Genomic DNA, 16,272 nt, shown 5'->3' with positions numbered 1-16,272 from the left:
GTCATGTCCATGGAGGTGGGAGATCCCGTGTTATGAACCCCTAAGGGTGATTTATGGTGACATAGGACATTTAGGTCAAGTCAGAATCCAGGACATGATGAGTGAGACCTTCCTTCTGTGATCCCAAAAGGAAAGGAGAACCAGTATTCTTCCATGTGGTGCCCATTATACAACTGCCTGTTTTTCTCGTGTACTGTTTGAGAGACGTGATTGAGACCACAGAGAGAAGGGTTTGAGTGCTGTCATATGCCTGGGTCTCCTCCCAAAGGTGTTCTCTGCTCTAAAAAAAGGAACACAGCTCTCCAACTAAAAAAATAACACTGTGAAACCAACAGGCACAAGAGCAGCCTTGGACTAGGGTACCTGATCCTGATGAGCTCTGAGATGTAAGACACTAGACTAACTCTGGCTCCATCCTGAATCAGGATTTCATTTTGTGCTCCCAACAAAGATCTATGAACTCAATGGTCAGCTTCTTTTTCTTTCCTTGGTCTCCACCACTATGAGTGTGTCCTTCCTGCAATCTCTGGACCCCATGAGCCTCAGAATAGCTGTGAAAATTGCCCAACACAGAATCGTAAACTTACTTAAAACATTATAAGAGAGAAAAAGAGAGAGGCTGTCTTGGGCAGTTTTTGAGCATGAACTTTGTAGGTAATCTCTGTCATGATGTCAGATGGACACCTCTACTATGATGCTCTAGCAGAGACACTGGACCTTTCCACTTCTAGAACCCTGTATTCACATCTCATCTTCCCCCAGGGAGAGTCTGCCACTTCTCACATCTACCTGCCCCTCTCATACCGTCTGCCACTCTCCAGGAGGCCTTCTCTACACCCAACCCAACGTGACAGTCCCCTCTGAGGTCCTCTTGCCTCGTTGCTCTTAGAGATGGCCTCTTGCCTGGCCTCTCATATCCACCTGGTCCCCATTACAACCTCCTTCAGGAACCCTATAACTCTGGCCTGTAAGACAACCCCTAGAGTCCCCATAATTTCCCCACTTGACCTAACTTCATCTGTCCCACCCAGCAGCTCCCCAGAAATTGAAAACTGAAGCATCAGCTCTACAGTCCAGGCAGATAAATGAATGCATGTGTGTTCATGCTCAGCTCTTTTCTCTACTCCGATATGGTTCAGGCGGTGTCTTAGTGTTTCCATTGCTGTGAAGAGATACCATGATCAAGATAACTTTCATCAAGGACATTTAATTGGGACTGGTTTACACTTTCAGAGGTTCAGTCCACTAACATCGTGGCAGGAAGCATGGCAGCCTGCAAGCAGACATGTTGCTGGAGGATCCAGGAGTCCTACATCTGATCCAAAGGCAGCCAGGAGAAGATCGTCTCGTGGGCAGCTCTTCTGCACTGGGCAGAGCTGAGCATAGAACCGCAAAGCTCACCTACACAGTGACACACTTCATCCAATAAGGCCACACCACACACCTCCTAATAGTGCCATTATTCAAACCATCATAGGGGCTAAAACATCAAAGTTACTACACCTAGCCAGAAGGTCTTCCCACATCAATTAAAACCATCAGTACTCTTCCACAGACATTCTCACAGACCGATCTGGTCTAGAAAATTCCCCATTAAGGTAATTCTAGGTTATGTCAAGTTGACATTAAAACCAGTCATCACAGGGTCCTGGGATCTCCAAAGTCAGGGAACAACAGACAGAGACTGGGAAGTGCTCAATTCAGGTTGACCACCACAGTATTACGTACTCTGACTTCCTGGAAAACACCATTTGAGAGACAATTTACCCAGGTCCTCCTCTACATGGTGAAGAAAAAAATTCATGTGTTAGACCCAGCAGGACCCAGCCCTGATGAGGACGTGGAGCCTGGGGATATCTGCAGGGATCTTCTGTATGGAGCTAGCCTGAGAAAAGGTGAGGAATGCAGAGACATTCCTCAACCAACAACTAAGGAATATTTTTAAAATATTTATGTGTTTTCATGTTATATATGTGTATGCATGCGAGAGAGAGAGAGAGAGATTGTGTGTATATATGTGTGTGTGTGTGTGTGTGTGTGTGTGTGTGTGTGTGTGTGTGTGTGTGTTATATGCCTATAGGAGCTGGTGGAAGTCAGAAAGGGACACTAGATTCATTAGAACTGAAGTTACAAGTGTTAGGAGCTGCCACGGGGGTGCTGGAAAACAAACCCACTTGCAATTTTTCAGGTTCAGATTAACATAATAAAAGCAGCATTAGACCAAATCCACAACAATCCCTCTCTGTCCCCGCTGGTCCCTAGGAACATGTTCTACTTGGGATCCCCATCAACTTCACAGAGCAGGAACTCAGATAGGGGACTGTCCTAAAGTATCCTGTGCCCCATTACACTCGATCAAGACTTACTCTTAGTCCTGCAGCAGCCTGACTCCAGGGATCTCACCTCCCGCTCAACCCCATTCCTTGGATACTCTACCCTCTTGTGCAAAGATCATTGTGCAGAACCAGAGTCCCTCAGACTTACTCACTGTCTTACCGGAGCCTGCTGGAAGGGCCCCCCTCCCCCACTCCCTACTCCCTAGAAACTCTGCCATTTGATATGGGCACCAATCACCCTTGTTCTTTCCCACAGATCCTCAAAGTCTTTTCTCATAGGCTCTCTCCATTCTTTTCTGCCACAGACCGACCTGAAGAAGCACCCTCCAGCAAGGACCTCACGGCCACCACACTTGCCTAGGAGCCAGAGACTGTAGCATCAATCAAAGAAAGGAACACCTACCCGACAAAGACAAGACCGGATACTAATACCTATAAATACCTTAGTCATCATAACTTCAGATGCCTAAACACCAACACACACACACACACACACACATACACACACACACACACACACATACACACACACAGAGGAACAGCCTAGACAGTGTGCCTCCACATGAAAACAATAGAACTATTCCAGTCTATTCCAGTAGCCCTTGAAAAATGCAATACAGATGGAGAATAAGATAAGGACTTCATAATAGTGATGGCAGTTAGGAATATGGTCAAGGACCTTAAACAGATATGAATAAATTTCTTTGGTGGGATTTCTCTTTTTAATTTTTATTGATCCTAAGTGAATTTCACATTATGCACTCCAGTCCCACTCATCTCCCTGTCCCCTCATAGAAACCCTTTGCTCCTGCAACCTCTCCCTGAAACACACACACACATACACACACACAAAGCATAGAAAAACACCTCATTGTGTGTCCCACAGAACATCTTCACACACACCTTCACTTGCAAATATTCATTGCAGTGAGTCATTGGTGTGGTTCAAGGTCTCTGCCTTGTGTGCACCGTCAATATTGGGTCCTCCCTGAGACTCCTCCCAGTTACCCTGTTGCTCTGTGTCCTGAAGATCTTGTAATATAAGAATGATCCTTTCACAAGTCCCAACCCTCCTCAGACAGTATTAATTTTGGAATGGGCCAACTCGGAGCCTTGGATCTGGGCCTGGGTGGTAGCTGAGCTGGTCAGCCTGCCAGGTTTCCCTTAACTGCACCATCGGGGAGAGTTCTCCAGCGGTGTTCAGAAGCCAGGGTCATCTATCCAGCACTCTTATCCTGGGGCCTAGCTAGCCTGAACCCCCTCCACCAGGGCCAACTCTAGTGTCCTGTCCAGGGGAGGTGCAGGTCTCCTCTCTCCAGTACTGCAGTCAGTGATAGGGCCGGAGTCAGTGAGGGGCAAAACCAGTTCTACATAGCGTCCCCAGTGGCTGCCCCCAGTGGCTGCCCCGACCAGGAATATACCCACGTTCTCTAATGGTAATATGAGCTGCAAACATCACTGACCCCTGCTGGCCGAGTAGCCAAGGACTCAGACATGACCCTCAGCAGCAGCGTGGGCTGAGACCTCACCATGGCCCCAGGTGGTGGGGCTGGCTATTCACAACAGGTTCCTCTTCCCCACCCTCAAATCCCCAGTTCCGTCCCTCTTCATAATGCTTAAGCCGCTCCACTTCTCTTTCTGGCCCATCTCTCTACCCCATACTTGCACAATGTGCTACAGATTGGCCATGCAGCTGAAGGACCCCTAGGTGACATCCTCGGTCTGTTGCATAGCATGGTGTGCACCGGAGGACAGATCTGTAAGTCACATGGTGGTCTGCAAGTATCTGTCTGTCTTCTTCCTCGCTCCCTGCACTGCATAGTGGTAGGCGGGGCCCTACCTCTGCCATGGTGCACAGGTATCTAAGCCCCACCCCCGTGCTGTGGGGCAGTCAGCGAGTCTGTGGGTGTCCTCCTTCACCTGCGCCACGTGGCATGTCTGTCTGTCTTTCCTCCTCCCTCAATGTGATGTCTGCATTTGACTTGATTTCGTTCAACTTGTATGTGTCATAAGCACAAAACGGCCTTAAACACCAAGCCCAGGGCACAAGCTAGGATGAGCAAAGAGCCGCCAAGTGCTTTGCCCCCGACTGGTAAAAGAGCACCAACAGCAGGGTGTCTCTTTCCCCATGGCCAGGGAGGATGAGCAAGTTTCCCAGTGAAAATACAAAGAACAGCTGAATGGAACAAGAAAAACAGTCCGAGACATGAACTGAGAAAAATCAGAAATGGGAAATCTAGGAAGGCGAACAAAAACTCCAGAGGTAAGGCCTACCAAAAGAGTATAAAACATGTAAGAGAGAATATCAGACACTTACAAGATGGAAGAAATGGAAACCTCAGCCAAAGAAAATGTTAAATTTAAAGAAAAAAAAAAAAACAGGCATAGAACATTCAGGAAATCTGGGACAATGTAAAAAGATTAAATCTAAAAATTATATGGATAGAGGAAGAAGAAGCTCAGGTCAAAGGCACAGAAAATGTTTTCAACAAAATCATAGAAGAAAATCTCCCTAGCCTAAGGAAGGAGATGCCCATCAAGGTACAGGAAGCATATACAACACCAAGTAGACTGAACGAGTCATCAAAACACTAAATGTACAGAACTGCAAGGGAAGGAGACCAAGTAACACATAAAGGCAGGCCCATTAGAATAGCATCTGACTTCTCAGTGGAAGCCCTATACGCCAGAAGGGCTTGGATGGATATTCTACAAACTCTAAGACAACACAAATGGCAGCCCAGAATACTATACCAACAACACTGTCAATCACAATAAATGAAGCAGGAGCAGGGAAGAGGGAACAATTCATTGTACAGAGCTATATTGTATTTGGGCCTAGCCGCTTTTTGACTGCATGGTTCAAAGTGACTAGGTGACTCTGGGCTGTTTGACCACAGATATTCACCCCTAAGATGACTGCCTTAAGTCTTAAGATTGTTGAATGAAAGCCTCTCCCATGAATTTACGGCACAGGAAGATAACATTCAAGGGATGCCTCAGCTCCCTTAGCAGATACCTGTTACCTCCTGAATCAACACCCGGTGTCTCCACCGCCTGACCTCATCGTCTACCACCTGACCTCTTTGCCTCCAGCTATCACTACCTATATCCGCACCTCCCCCTCCTCTGTGTTTCACAAAGGACACTCCCCCTACCTGAAAGCCTTAAAAGCTGTAACCCTCTGTGTTTCACAAAGGACACTCCCCCTACCTGAAAGCCTTAAAAGCTGTAACGTTCACCCCAATAAACGAGACCTTGACAACAGAATCTTGCTTGGTCTCCTTCTTCTCTCGCCCCCCATTTAGGCCCAAGGGTAGCGCCCCTTCGGGACCCTAAATAACTGGGTCCCCGCTGGCGGGGACAATTCATGATAAAACCAAGTATAAGAAATGTTTACCTGCCAAGCCAGCTCTACAGAAGGGAAATCCCCAGTTGGAAGGAGTTAATGTACCCAAGAAGACACAAGGAATCAATAGTCCCAGAAAAATAAATCAAAAGTGTGGGAGGGGGAGGGAGCACACCATAACAACAGAATACCAGGGGTCAGTAAGCATGACTTATTGATAACCATCAATATTGATTGCCTTAATTCCCCAATTGTAAAGGAGGAGGGGGGGGAGAAGGAAGGAAGGAAAGAAAGAAAGAAGAGAGAGAAAGAGAGAAGAGAGAGAGAGAGAGAGAGAGAGAGAGAGAGAGAGAGAGAAAACCACAGACTAAGTAGGGCAGTGGGGCAGTAGTGATGCACACCTTTAATTCCAGCATTTAGGAGGCAAAGGCAGATCTCTGAGCTCAAGTCCAGGCTGATCCTACAGAGTAATTTCAAGGACAGCCAGAATGGCATAGAGAAGCCCTGTCTCAGGGAGAGAAAAAAAGATACACACTAATAGATTGGATACTAAAACAGCATCTAAAAAGCACACGTTAACATTGAGAATAGACATCATCTTGGGGTAAAAGGATATCTCAAGCAAAGGGACCCAATAGACAAAGATGTGTGGCCATTTTAACAGCTGACAAAACAGACTAGACTTCAAACCAAAACTAATCAGAAGCGATGGGAAAGGACACTAACCACTCATCAAAGGAAAAATCCACCAAGAGAATATTGAAATTCTAAACATGTATGCACCAAACACAAGGGCACCTGAGCTCGTAAAAGAAGCACTAGTACAGCTAAAGTCACATATTGACCCTCATGCAGGGATAATGTGTAATTTCAGTGTCCCTTCACTCAGACAAAAACTAATCAGAGAAATTGCTGGATTAAATTATGTTATAAATCAAATGGACCTAGCAGATATGTACAGAAAATTTCGCCCAAGCACAAAAGAATATACCTTCATCTCCCGGACTTTCTCCAAAACTAACCACAGACATTGACCCAGAGCGAGTCTCAACAGTTACAAAAGAAATGTAAGTAACACCCTGCATCCTTTCTGACTGGTATGGAGTAAAGCTAAATTTCAGCAGCAACAAAGACAACAGAAAGTTTACAAACTTATGGAAACTAAATAACGAATGCACTATTAATTGAAAATGGGTCAAGACAGAAATTAAGAAAGAATTTTAAATTTTTTAGGACTGAATTAAAATAAAAACACAACACACCCAAACCTCTGGGACACAATGAAGGCAAGTTCACAGCACTAAGTACCTTCATAAAAAACAATTGGAGAGACCTCATACTAGTAACTTAACAGCATGTCTGAAAGCTCTACAGTAACGAGAAAAAAATAATACCACCCCCAAAAAAGTAGATGGCAAGAAATAATCAAACTCAGGGATGGACTCAATTAAATGAAATCAGAAAAACAGTACAAAGAATCAATGAAACAAAAAGTTACTTCTTTGAAAAAATATAAATGAGCTTGACAAATCTTTGGCCAAATCAACTAAAAGATGGAAAGAGAAGAATCCAAATTAACGAAATTAAAGACAAAAGGCAGGGCATAACAGCAGGCACCAGGGAATTCAGAGACTCACAAGAACATATTTTTAAAACCTGTAGTCCACTGAACTGGAAAACCTAAAAGAAATAGAGAAGTTTCTAGCTATATACTTCCAACCAAAGTTCAATTATTATCAAATAAGCAATTTTAAAAGACTCCAGGGGTTGGGGATTTAGCTCAGTGGTAGAGCACTTGCCCAGCAAGCGCAAGGGCCTGGGTTTGGTCCCCAGCTCCGAAAAAAAAGAAAACAAAAAAAGAAAAAGAAAAAAATAAAAGACTCCAAACCCCTAGTGAAGTAGAAGCAATGATTAAAAGTCCCCCCTCCAAAAAAAAAAAAAAAAAAAAAAAAAAAAAACACAAGAAGTCAAAGTATCTTTATAAGCAGACATTATTTTATGCATAAAAGACTCTAAAATTTCCATCAGGAAACTTGTACAGCTGAAAATCAGTCTCAGCACAGTAGCAGGGCACAAAATTAATACACGAAATCGGTGGCCCTCCTATGTGCAAATGACAGGTGAACTGGGAAAGAAATCGCAGGAACAGTAAGTACCCTTCACAACAGCCTCAAATAATGTTGGGGTAACTCTAACCAAGCAAGCGAAAGGCTTGCACGATAAAGGTTGGAAGAAATTATAAATAGACTGAAGAGGATATCAGAGGATAAAAAGATCTCCTGGGCCCATGGGTCAGTAAGATTAATAATTTGAAAGTGTCCATTCTACCAAAAGCAATCTACAGATTCAAGGAAATCCCTATCAAAATTCTAACACAATTCTTCAGAATCTTGAAAGGACCATTTTCAGCATCATAAAACACACACACACACACACACACACACACACACACACACACACACACACACACACACACGGGGCTGGGGATTTAGCTCAGTGGTAGAGCGCTTACCTAGGAAGCGCAAGGCCCTGGGTTCGGTCCCCAGCTCCGAAAAAAAGAACCAAAAAAAAAAAAAAAAACACACACACACACACACACACACAGAGAGAGAGAGAGAGAGAGAGAGAGAGAGAGAGAGAGAGAGAGAGAGAGAGTGTGTCAGGGAAGTTATTGCTAAAAAAACTCTGAATAATAATAATAAAACAGGGAGTATCGCCATCCCTGATTTCTCAAGTTGTACTGAAAATCTATAGTAATAAAACCGGCATGGAGGGACCCATGGCTCCAGCTGCATAGGTAGCAGAGGATGGCCTTATCTGGGCTCAGTGGAAGGGGAGGCCCTTGGTCCTGTAGAGGCTCAAAGCCCCCAGCATAGGGAAATGCCAGGCCAGTGAGGCAGAAGAGGTGGGTGGGTGGGGAAGCACCCTCATAGAGGCAAGGGGAGGGGAAATGGGTTAGGGGTTTGTGAAGGGGAAACCAGGAAGGAGGACAACATTTGAAATGTAAGTAAATAAAATAACCAAGAAAAATGGGGGGTGGGGGGCAGCCTGGCATTGTCATGAAAACAGACATGTTGATCGATAGAACTGAACTGACTCACACACATCTACACACTGATGGACGCCTGACTTTGATAAAGAAGCCAGAAATAGAAATACACACTGGGTGGGGGGTGACGGGTCTGGTGACTCGTCTCTTTCTTCTGTCTCTTCCCCTCTTTCTGTCCTGTATCTTTCTCACATACTTCTCTCCCCTCCCCGCTCCCTGTCCTCTTTCTCCTTGTTCACATCTCCTTTGTACCTTTCTGTCTCTCATGCTCTTCTCTTCCTTTTTCCTCTCTCCATCCTCTCCTTTTTCTCCTTCTCTGTCACTCTTGCGTTTCTCTCGCATACACCCCAGTCTATCTCCCTCCTTCTCATATCCTCCCTTTCTCTCCCTTACGTATCTTTCTTACAAACACCCTTGTTCTTCCCCTCTCCCCATCTCCCTCCTTCTTTCATTAGCTCTCATGACTTTCTTATACCCTCCTCTCTCTCCCTCTCCTCTTGCTTCCCCTCTCCCCTCCTCCCTCTTTTCTCTATCTTTCCCCACAATCACCATACTTTCTATCTCTCTTCCCTGTCCCCCACACACAGAGATTCAGCCCAGCATAGCTTTGGTTCAGATCTAGGCTATGCCACTTCCTTCTGCATTTCAAGAGGGCTGATTGGCATCACTGACTCTCCAACAGTGTGCTTACCTGAGAAATAAAGGTAATAATAGCCCGGACTTCCCCAGGTTCTGGGGAGCACCAAAAAAGGCCTTGGGTGTGCTGTGGTTGCCCAGGCGGTGAGCCCATAATTAGGTCTATAAAAATAGAAGTCATTAATGAACTGCTCACAGAAGACTACTGTCTTCACCACACTGGCCCCAGCTACCTTCTCCAAGAGGTCACATTTACCAGAAGAACAAGGACAGACTCCAAGTTCAAGTAAGTTTGTGTGTGTGTATGTGTGTGTGTGTGTGTGTGTGTGTGTGTGTGTGTGTGGTGTCTGTCTATCTGTCCCTTTGCATCAGGAGCTAGCTGTGGGTACTAGATAGCAAAGACTCCTTGAAAAAACCTACCTCGGGCTAAGCCAAGAATGAACCACAAGGGAGCCTGGCTGGCAAATAAAAGCAACGGTATGAACAGAATCAAGAAGCATAGGGGCCTCAGCTTTGCAGACGAATCTAGGTCCTGTGGGCTTAGACCGGGGCAGGACCAGGCTTCTCCCCGGGGGGATGACTTGGTTTATTTATTTACAGATGGGGTGATCAGCAATTTGACTCAATCTGTGTGGAAAACACGGTGCAGACACTGATTGATAGTAGGGATCAATGCTCGTTAATAAGATGCTGCAATCTGATGTGGCTGAGCAGAGAGACCTGAGATCTGTGGTTAAGCTAGAAGATGATCAGGGAAAGCTATGGGATGCCATAGCAAGTTGTGCCCATGGGGCAAGACCTCCTCAGGTCAGACACTCTGACTGTTAGAAGCCGACTCCTTCATAAGTCCAAGTCACCAGACAGTGGAGCAACTGTGACACAAGACTCAGTGTTCTAGTGTCGCCATGTGTGTAGTTAGACAAATGGTTCACACTCTGGCACTTCACCTGCATGAGCAAGGCTAAACTCCCCCAATATCAGTCGGTGGCAGACGGCGCACCTAGTGTGCTCTGCATACAAGAGTAGTCAAATTGCTCCTTCTAAGGCCTCAGCTCATCTAGCTGCCCAGGGTGTGACACCTTTGGCCTCTTCCTCTAATGGCAGAATCAGTTTATGATGCTGTTAGGCAGAGAACAGCTGCCCCAGACCATTATTTTCCTAAGGCTCAGAGAGGGCAAGCAACCTGTCCAAAGTCACACAGCAAAGACAGTACAGTTGACTGCTAGGCTTGCTCGTGGTGTGTGCTGCTTTAGAGATCTGGACTTAAAGCTGGCTGGCTGTGTGCTTACTTCCATGCACACACGAAGTCCTGGACTCCTTCTCTAGCACTACAGAAGCTGGACATAGTACACACTGGAGATGCCAGAGAAGTAGGAGGGTCAGAAGTCTATTGGTCTGGGCTATTCAAAACAAAACGAAACAAAACACTGTCGACAAGAATTGAATCAAAACTGTGTTTTAAATCTAAGAGCTGAGAAGTAGGGAGAAGGGCAGAAAGTGATGTGACACCGTGGAGTCCTTAACCAACGCTATACTCAGACCCAGTGGCATTCCGGATGCCGTAACCCTATAGCACTGCTGGGTGTGATGGACGAGGCTGGGAGGATGGCTCAGTGGGTAAAGCACTTACCCTGAAAGCATAAGAGTCTGAGTTCAGATCCCGAGCACCTAACAAATCCCAGGCCCAGTGGTGCCTGGAATCCCAATGCCAGGGAGTGAACCCAAGAGGGACCGTAGAACCCTGAGACTCACTGGCCTTCCTGCCTTGCCCAGTTCACAAACTCCAGGCCACTGAGAAAGCCTGTCTCAAAAAATTTAAAACAACAACAACAACAACCGTTGTTGTAAAAATAAAAGTATGGGTGTCTTTTATCCCCCACTAGGTCCAGCATCGCGGTGCCCCAAGATATCTGCTGGATATCTTAATTCTCAGTCAGCAAAGCCTCTCACCCACTTTGCTCCATCCCATATCACACTGCCGAAGGCCTCTCTCTGAGCCGTCAGCAATCTCTCTACCTATCTAGATTCCAAGGCAGGTTTCCATGCCAGAAACACACATCCCAACCCTGTGGTGGCCCAGACCAGCCGCCGCACACTTTCTTACACTTAAATCTACACATGGAAGAACACGAAACACAGTAACCTTTGACCCAATTGATAAGATATAATTGCCCACCAACACCTGCAAAGCCCAGTACCATCCATCCCTTAGAAACATTTGTAACAACCTGTGAAGGTGCAGCGTGGAATCTTAGCGTCACCTGCCATATTGTCCTGCCACGGCTTCTCTCCCTCTCCCTCTGTCTCTTCCCCATTTCCGTTCCAGTCTCCTCCTCTTCCTTCAAACTTTTCTGCCGCCCATCCTTCCTTCTCATCCAATGGCAGACCTCTCTATCTTGTACCTGCCTCACCTGTGACATCATCCCACAAACAACAACAAACAAACAAAATAAAACCTTCAGGGTAGGGGATGGAGACAAGGTTCAGTGGGTAAGCACTCTTAATGGGCAAGCAGCCACCATGGATGGATGGATGATAGACAGACAGACACAGACGATGATAGATAGATAGATAGATAGATAGATAGATAGATAGATAGATAGATGATGAGAGAGAGAGAGAGAGAGAGAGAGAGAGAGAGAGAGAGAGAGCAGGATTGAAAGAAAGACAGCCATTAAGGACAGCCAAACCCGGTCACATACAAGAACAAAAGCAAGCCTGTGATCCCAGAGCTGGGCCAGGGGGTGGAGACAGGATTGCTGGGCTTGCTGGCTGCTAACCTAGGCTCAGTGAGAGACCTGTCTCAGGAAATAAAGTAGAAAATGGCAGAGACAGACCATGATGTCCTCTTCTGGCCTCTGCACACATGCGCACAGGTATGTACGCTAATACACGGGCACAAGCTTACAACAGACACATGCATGCACACTCACACACATACATGTACCTGAATGCACACATGCACACACAGATGCTGAATGTCCCCTTTTTACACTCAAGAAAGACATTTCTAGCTTAACTCAGCAGCTGATATTGGTCATGAACTGCCGTGTGCCTCCTGGGTGGTATGTTCTGGGTACTAACTTGTGGTCTCAGGCTTCCAGATTGCATTCGTCTCCCAAAATCACCACGACATTTATTTTAAATTCGTTGACTAAACAAAATCAGCCAAGGCTCCTGGCACCTTCAAGTCCCAGATGCTGTCCTACACCCATTAGGAGAGTTCAACACCTTATCCTGATGTCCATTGAAAACAGGTCACTTACAGAGCTGTGACCACCTGTGCAGTGGCAACTACCTTGGCAGATAGTGCATGCCCCATCACTGAAAGGATCCAAGCAAGACTGCCATGGAAGAAAACGAATACTCAGGTAAGAAGATTCCCAGGTGTCAGTGCTGACACGAGTTTTGCCCAGGAGAGTTGGGGGAGGGGGTGTTCTCCAGTCCCTCTTTACCCGAGGGTAAATTCCCAAGAAGAGCCAGGAGGTAGCCAGGAGGTGAGCATTGACTGACACCCATGGCACACAGCCAGGTGGAACGGGGAAATTCAAGGCCCCTCCCTTCTGTGACTCAATACCTTCCCAACAAAATTCACTCCAGCTGGGCAGCTGGGGTTCAGATAGCGCTGAAAGCCAATTTGAACGGGAACTTAGAATTCAGAATGAATTCTCAAAATCAGGGTAAGGAAGAGCTGGGAAACTGCATGGGAAAACATCAAGACAGAGTTGGTGGGCAGCTCGGGTGAGGTCTGAAGAGTGTGGGTGGTATCTGGGGATTGGACTTTGATATGGGGCAGGAACCGGGATGTGGTGTCTTATAACTAGGGAAGGCGGTCAGGGTTGGAGGCAGCAGAGTAGCTAGGACTTGAGGATCAAGGCATAAGTCTGGGGAGCTGGGAGTCAGAACCAACAAAGGAGCACTCCCTAGAGCTGAGGCTTGGGGACCCAGCATTGCAAGAAAGAAGGGTGGGGCTCAGCTTCTGGCTGTAAGTCTGTCTCTCTGGAAATGACCTGGACTGGAGTTGAACTCACTGCTTGCTGGCATGTGGGCAGACTCTAGTAGGATAGGCAGAAATCCAGAGAGACAGACCCAGAGATACACAAATGAGACATAGACAGACCGAGATGAGGAGAAGTGATGGACACGCGCCATACAGATAAACACGGTGGTGGACAGTTCGCACAGACAGAAAATTGAGAAAGAAGGAGTCTGGGTCCACTGTGACCCTCTGCTTCAGGTAGGGCTCTAGATACGCTCCTTGGATGTTTAGACTCTAAGTGATGGGGAAACAGTTAGGGGTGGAGCCCATACCCCACGTACTCAACAGTACTCTCCATGCTACCAACAGGATACTGGGAGCCTCCTAGGAGACGATGCTGCTGTGCAAGACGGGGGACTCAGCTCGTGCTGGTGGGGCTACTGACCACAGTAATGTGGGCTGGCCTGCTGGCCCTGCTCCTTCTATGGCGTAAGGACATCCACAGCCCTATAGCTCTCCAACCTATTGCGACATTCTGCTCCCATCCCCTGCCACCTGATCACCCCATCTTCTGTCTCATCCTAATGTCTACTGTCACCCAGCGTCCCGGGTCCTACCCTAACCCCGGCTGACGAATAACTATCTTTCTTGTCTGATCCTCTTCCCACGGACCCCCTAGACTGGGAAACGGAGAAGAGTCTAAAACAGCTGGGAGACGCTGCAATCCAGAACGGTATGAAAGGGTCAAGATGGGCTACCAGAAGTGCAGGTCGGGATGGTCAGCCGTTGCCATTTTCTGTCACTGACCCCTGTGGGGACTGCCTCAATGACACCCTCTCCCTAGGGAACTGATGGGCCGTCTCCAATACTTTCACCTCAGTAGAAAACGTCTTCAAAGTCTAGAGAAGCAAGGTTGTCTGTCATCTGATATCTGTTCGGATGGCAGGGTCCACGAAACCACTTGAGCCTCCCTTGGCCCTTCAGTACCATGGGCTACCAAGTGAAGAAAGAAAGACAAAGAAAGCCTCTGAGGCTGAGGGTGTAGTTCAGTCAGCAGAGCGCATGCCCTGGGTTCCATCCCCAGGGCTGCATAAACCGGGCAGCACTGTAATGCGTACTGGTGATTCCAGAAATTGAAAGGTAGAGGCAGAAGGATCCTAAGTTCAAGTCCCAGACCATCCTGAGTTACATGAGACCTGTCTCAAAAGAGAAAGAAAGGGAGGTAGGGAGGGAAGTCCTCAGAAAATGCGGCTTCTGTTCTCATAGTCAACCCCAAAGGAAGGGGAGGCCATACCTGATTATTCAGTTCTACCCTGTACCCCATATGTTCCACCTCTCCCTTGCTCCATGCAGTGTGTGTGTGTGTGTGTGTGTGTGTGTGTGTGTGTGTGTGTGTGTGTGTAAAAGCTGAAATTATTGTAGTGATGTGGAAAAGGTTCCTGATCTGAGGGTTGGGGTGAAGCCCCCAGCCTTAACTGAATGCCTTAACTGGGTATGGGGGTACATGCTTGCCTGTTGTGTCAGGAGGTTGAGGTAGGAGGACTACAAGTGTGAAAGTGATGGGGGCTGCAAAGGAGGAAAGGAGAACAAGGGGGAGGGAAGGGAAGAGGGAAGGGATGGGTGGAAAGTAGGTCTCTATGATTCTTAAAAGCACTCCCTTCTTCCTCCCTCTGTCCCAGTCTCCCATGTTACCAAGGACTTACAAAATTACCAGAGTAATCAGTTGGCCCAGAAGTCCCAGGGTGAGCCAGTGACCTCCTGTCGGTTTGGGTTGGGGAAGGAGAATGTAGCTGGAGTGGCCTTGGATAGCCAGCAGTGGCTATCCATGTCCTGCTGCAAACCACACAGCAAGGAGGCAGCCCTAAGGCACATGGAGAAAGAGGTGGGGGCGGGGGACACTCTCCGGAAACCTTGTCATCACTGAGTTCTGCTCTCCGGGCAGCTCTTCAGATGTCACAAAACTTGGAAGAGCTCCAAGCTGAACAGAAGCAAATGAAATCTCAGGGTAAGCCAGGGTGGGCAGAAGCAGGAAGCTCCCCATCTCAGGAACCACATGGACACAGGGGGCTGGAGGGTCAGGATCAGGGGTGGGGAACGAAAGAAAGGAGAAGAAAGGGAAAGGAGGACCTGTAGGTGGCATCCCAGGGTGACCTGACAATGGAGTGGCATCTCTGAGACCAGACATGCACCTTTCAGACTCTCAGCTCTCCCAGAACCTGAACGAACTCCAAGAGGATCTAATCAACGTCAAATCCCAGAGTGAGACTTGGAAAGACAGGGGGAAAGGGGTAAACTGAGTGGGAGGCTGTGGCGCTGGGAGAGTCAGTCAGTGTCTGAAGGCTGCACCCATCTTCACTCTCAGACTCTGAACTCTCCCAGAACCTGAACACACTCCAAGAGGATCTAGTCAACGTCAAATCCCAGGGTAAGAATTGAATGGCGAGGGGAAAGGGGTAAACTGAGTGAGAAGGGAGTGGTCCTTGGAGATGCCAGTCAGTCTCTGAAGGCTGCACCCATCCCTGGTCTCCCTAGGCTTGAATGAGAAGCGCGCGGCCTCAGATTCTCTGGAGAAGCTACAGGAAGAGGTGGCAAAACTGTGGATTGAGATACTGATGTCAAAGGGTGAGCCTGGTCTACCATCGATGGCGGCCTGTGACCAAATACAGTGACACTCTGTGTGTGGCATACGAGGTGACTGTGCTGACACAATTGTGTAGCATGGCGTGACAGAGGTTCTGTGTGACGTTCGTGGATCCAACTTGCTGTGGGGACCAAGACAGATGGGGACTTAGAAGACTCTCTGTTGATGGGGATGAGGGTCACACTGTCTTCTTCCTCCGGGATAAAGCTAACCACCACTAGCTTCCCGTTCCTGTTGTCTGCCCAGCCAGGCAGGGAGATGTGGTCGTCAGGAGCCCTGTCA

General features: G+C 47.4%; 1 protein-coding gene across 2 annotated transcripts in view; it reads left to right on the top strand.

The window, feature by feature from the left end:
- Window positions 1–9,634: 9,634 nt before the first annotated feature.
- Window positions 9,635–16,272, top strand: part of Fcer2 (Fc epsilon receptor II) — an 11,668-nt gene continuing 5,030 nt past the window's right edge. The window contains exons 1-9 of one of the 2 annotated variants that reach the window (NM_001033924.1): window positions 9,635–9,656; window positions 12,628–12,741; window positions 13,719–13,838; window positions 14,029–14,082; window positions 15,029–15,091; window positions 15,292–15,354; window positions 15,546–15,608; window positions 15,712–15,774; window positions 15,882–15,971. In NM_001033924.1, coding sequence (NP_001029096.1) covers window positions 12,720–12,741; window positions 13,719–13,838; window positions 14,029–14,082; window positions 15,029–15,091; window positions 15,292–15,354; window positions 15,546–15,608; window positions 15,712–15,774; window positions 15,882–15,971 — 538 coding nt within the window. In that variant the 5' untranslated portion in view covers window positions 9,635–9,656; window positions 12,628–12,719. The remainder of the gene's footprint in view (window positions 9,657–12,627; window positions 12,742–13,718; window positions 13,839–14,028; window positions 14,083–15,028; window positions 15,092–15,291; window positions 15,355–15,545; window positions 15,609–15,711; window positions 15,775–15,881; window positions 15,972–16,272) is intronic. The other variant, NM_133550.2, reaches the window with a different exon arrangement.

Source organism: Rattus norvegicus, chromosome 12, assembly GCF_036323735.1.
Source record: "Rattus norvegicus strain BN/NHsdMcwi chromosome 12, GRCr8, whole genome shotgun sequence".
In the NCBI taxonomy this organism is placed as follows: Eukaryota; Metazoa; Chordata; class Mammalia; order Rodentia; family Muridae; genus Rattus; species Rattus norvegicus.
The sequence above is the reverse complement of the archived record's forward strand: the minus strand, read 5'-3'. Positions and strand labels throughout refer to the sequence as shown.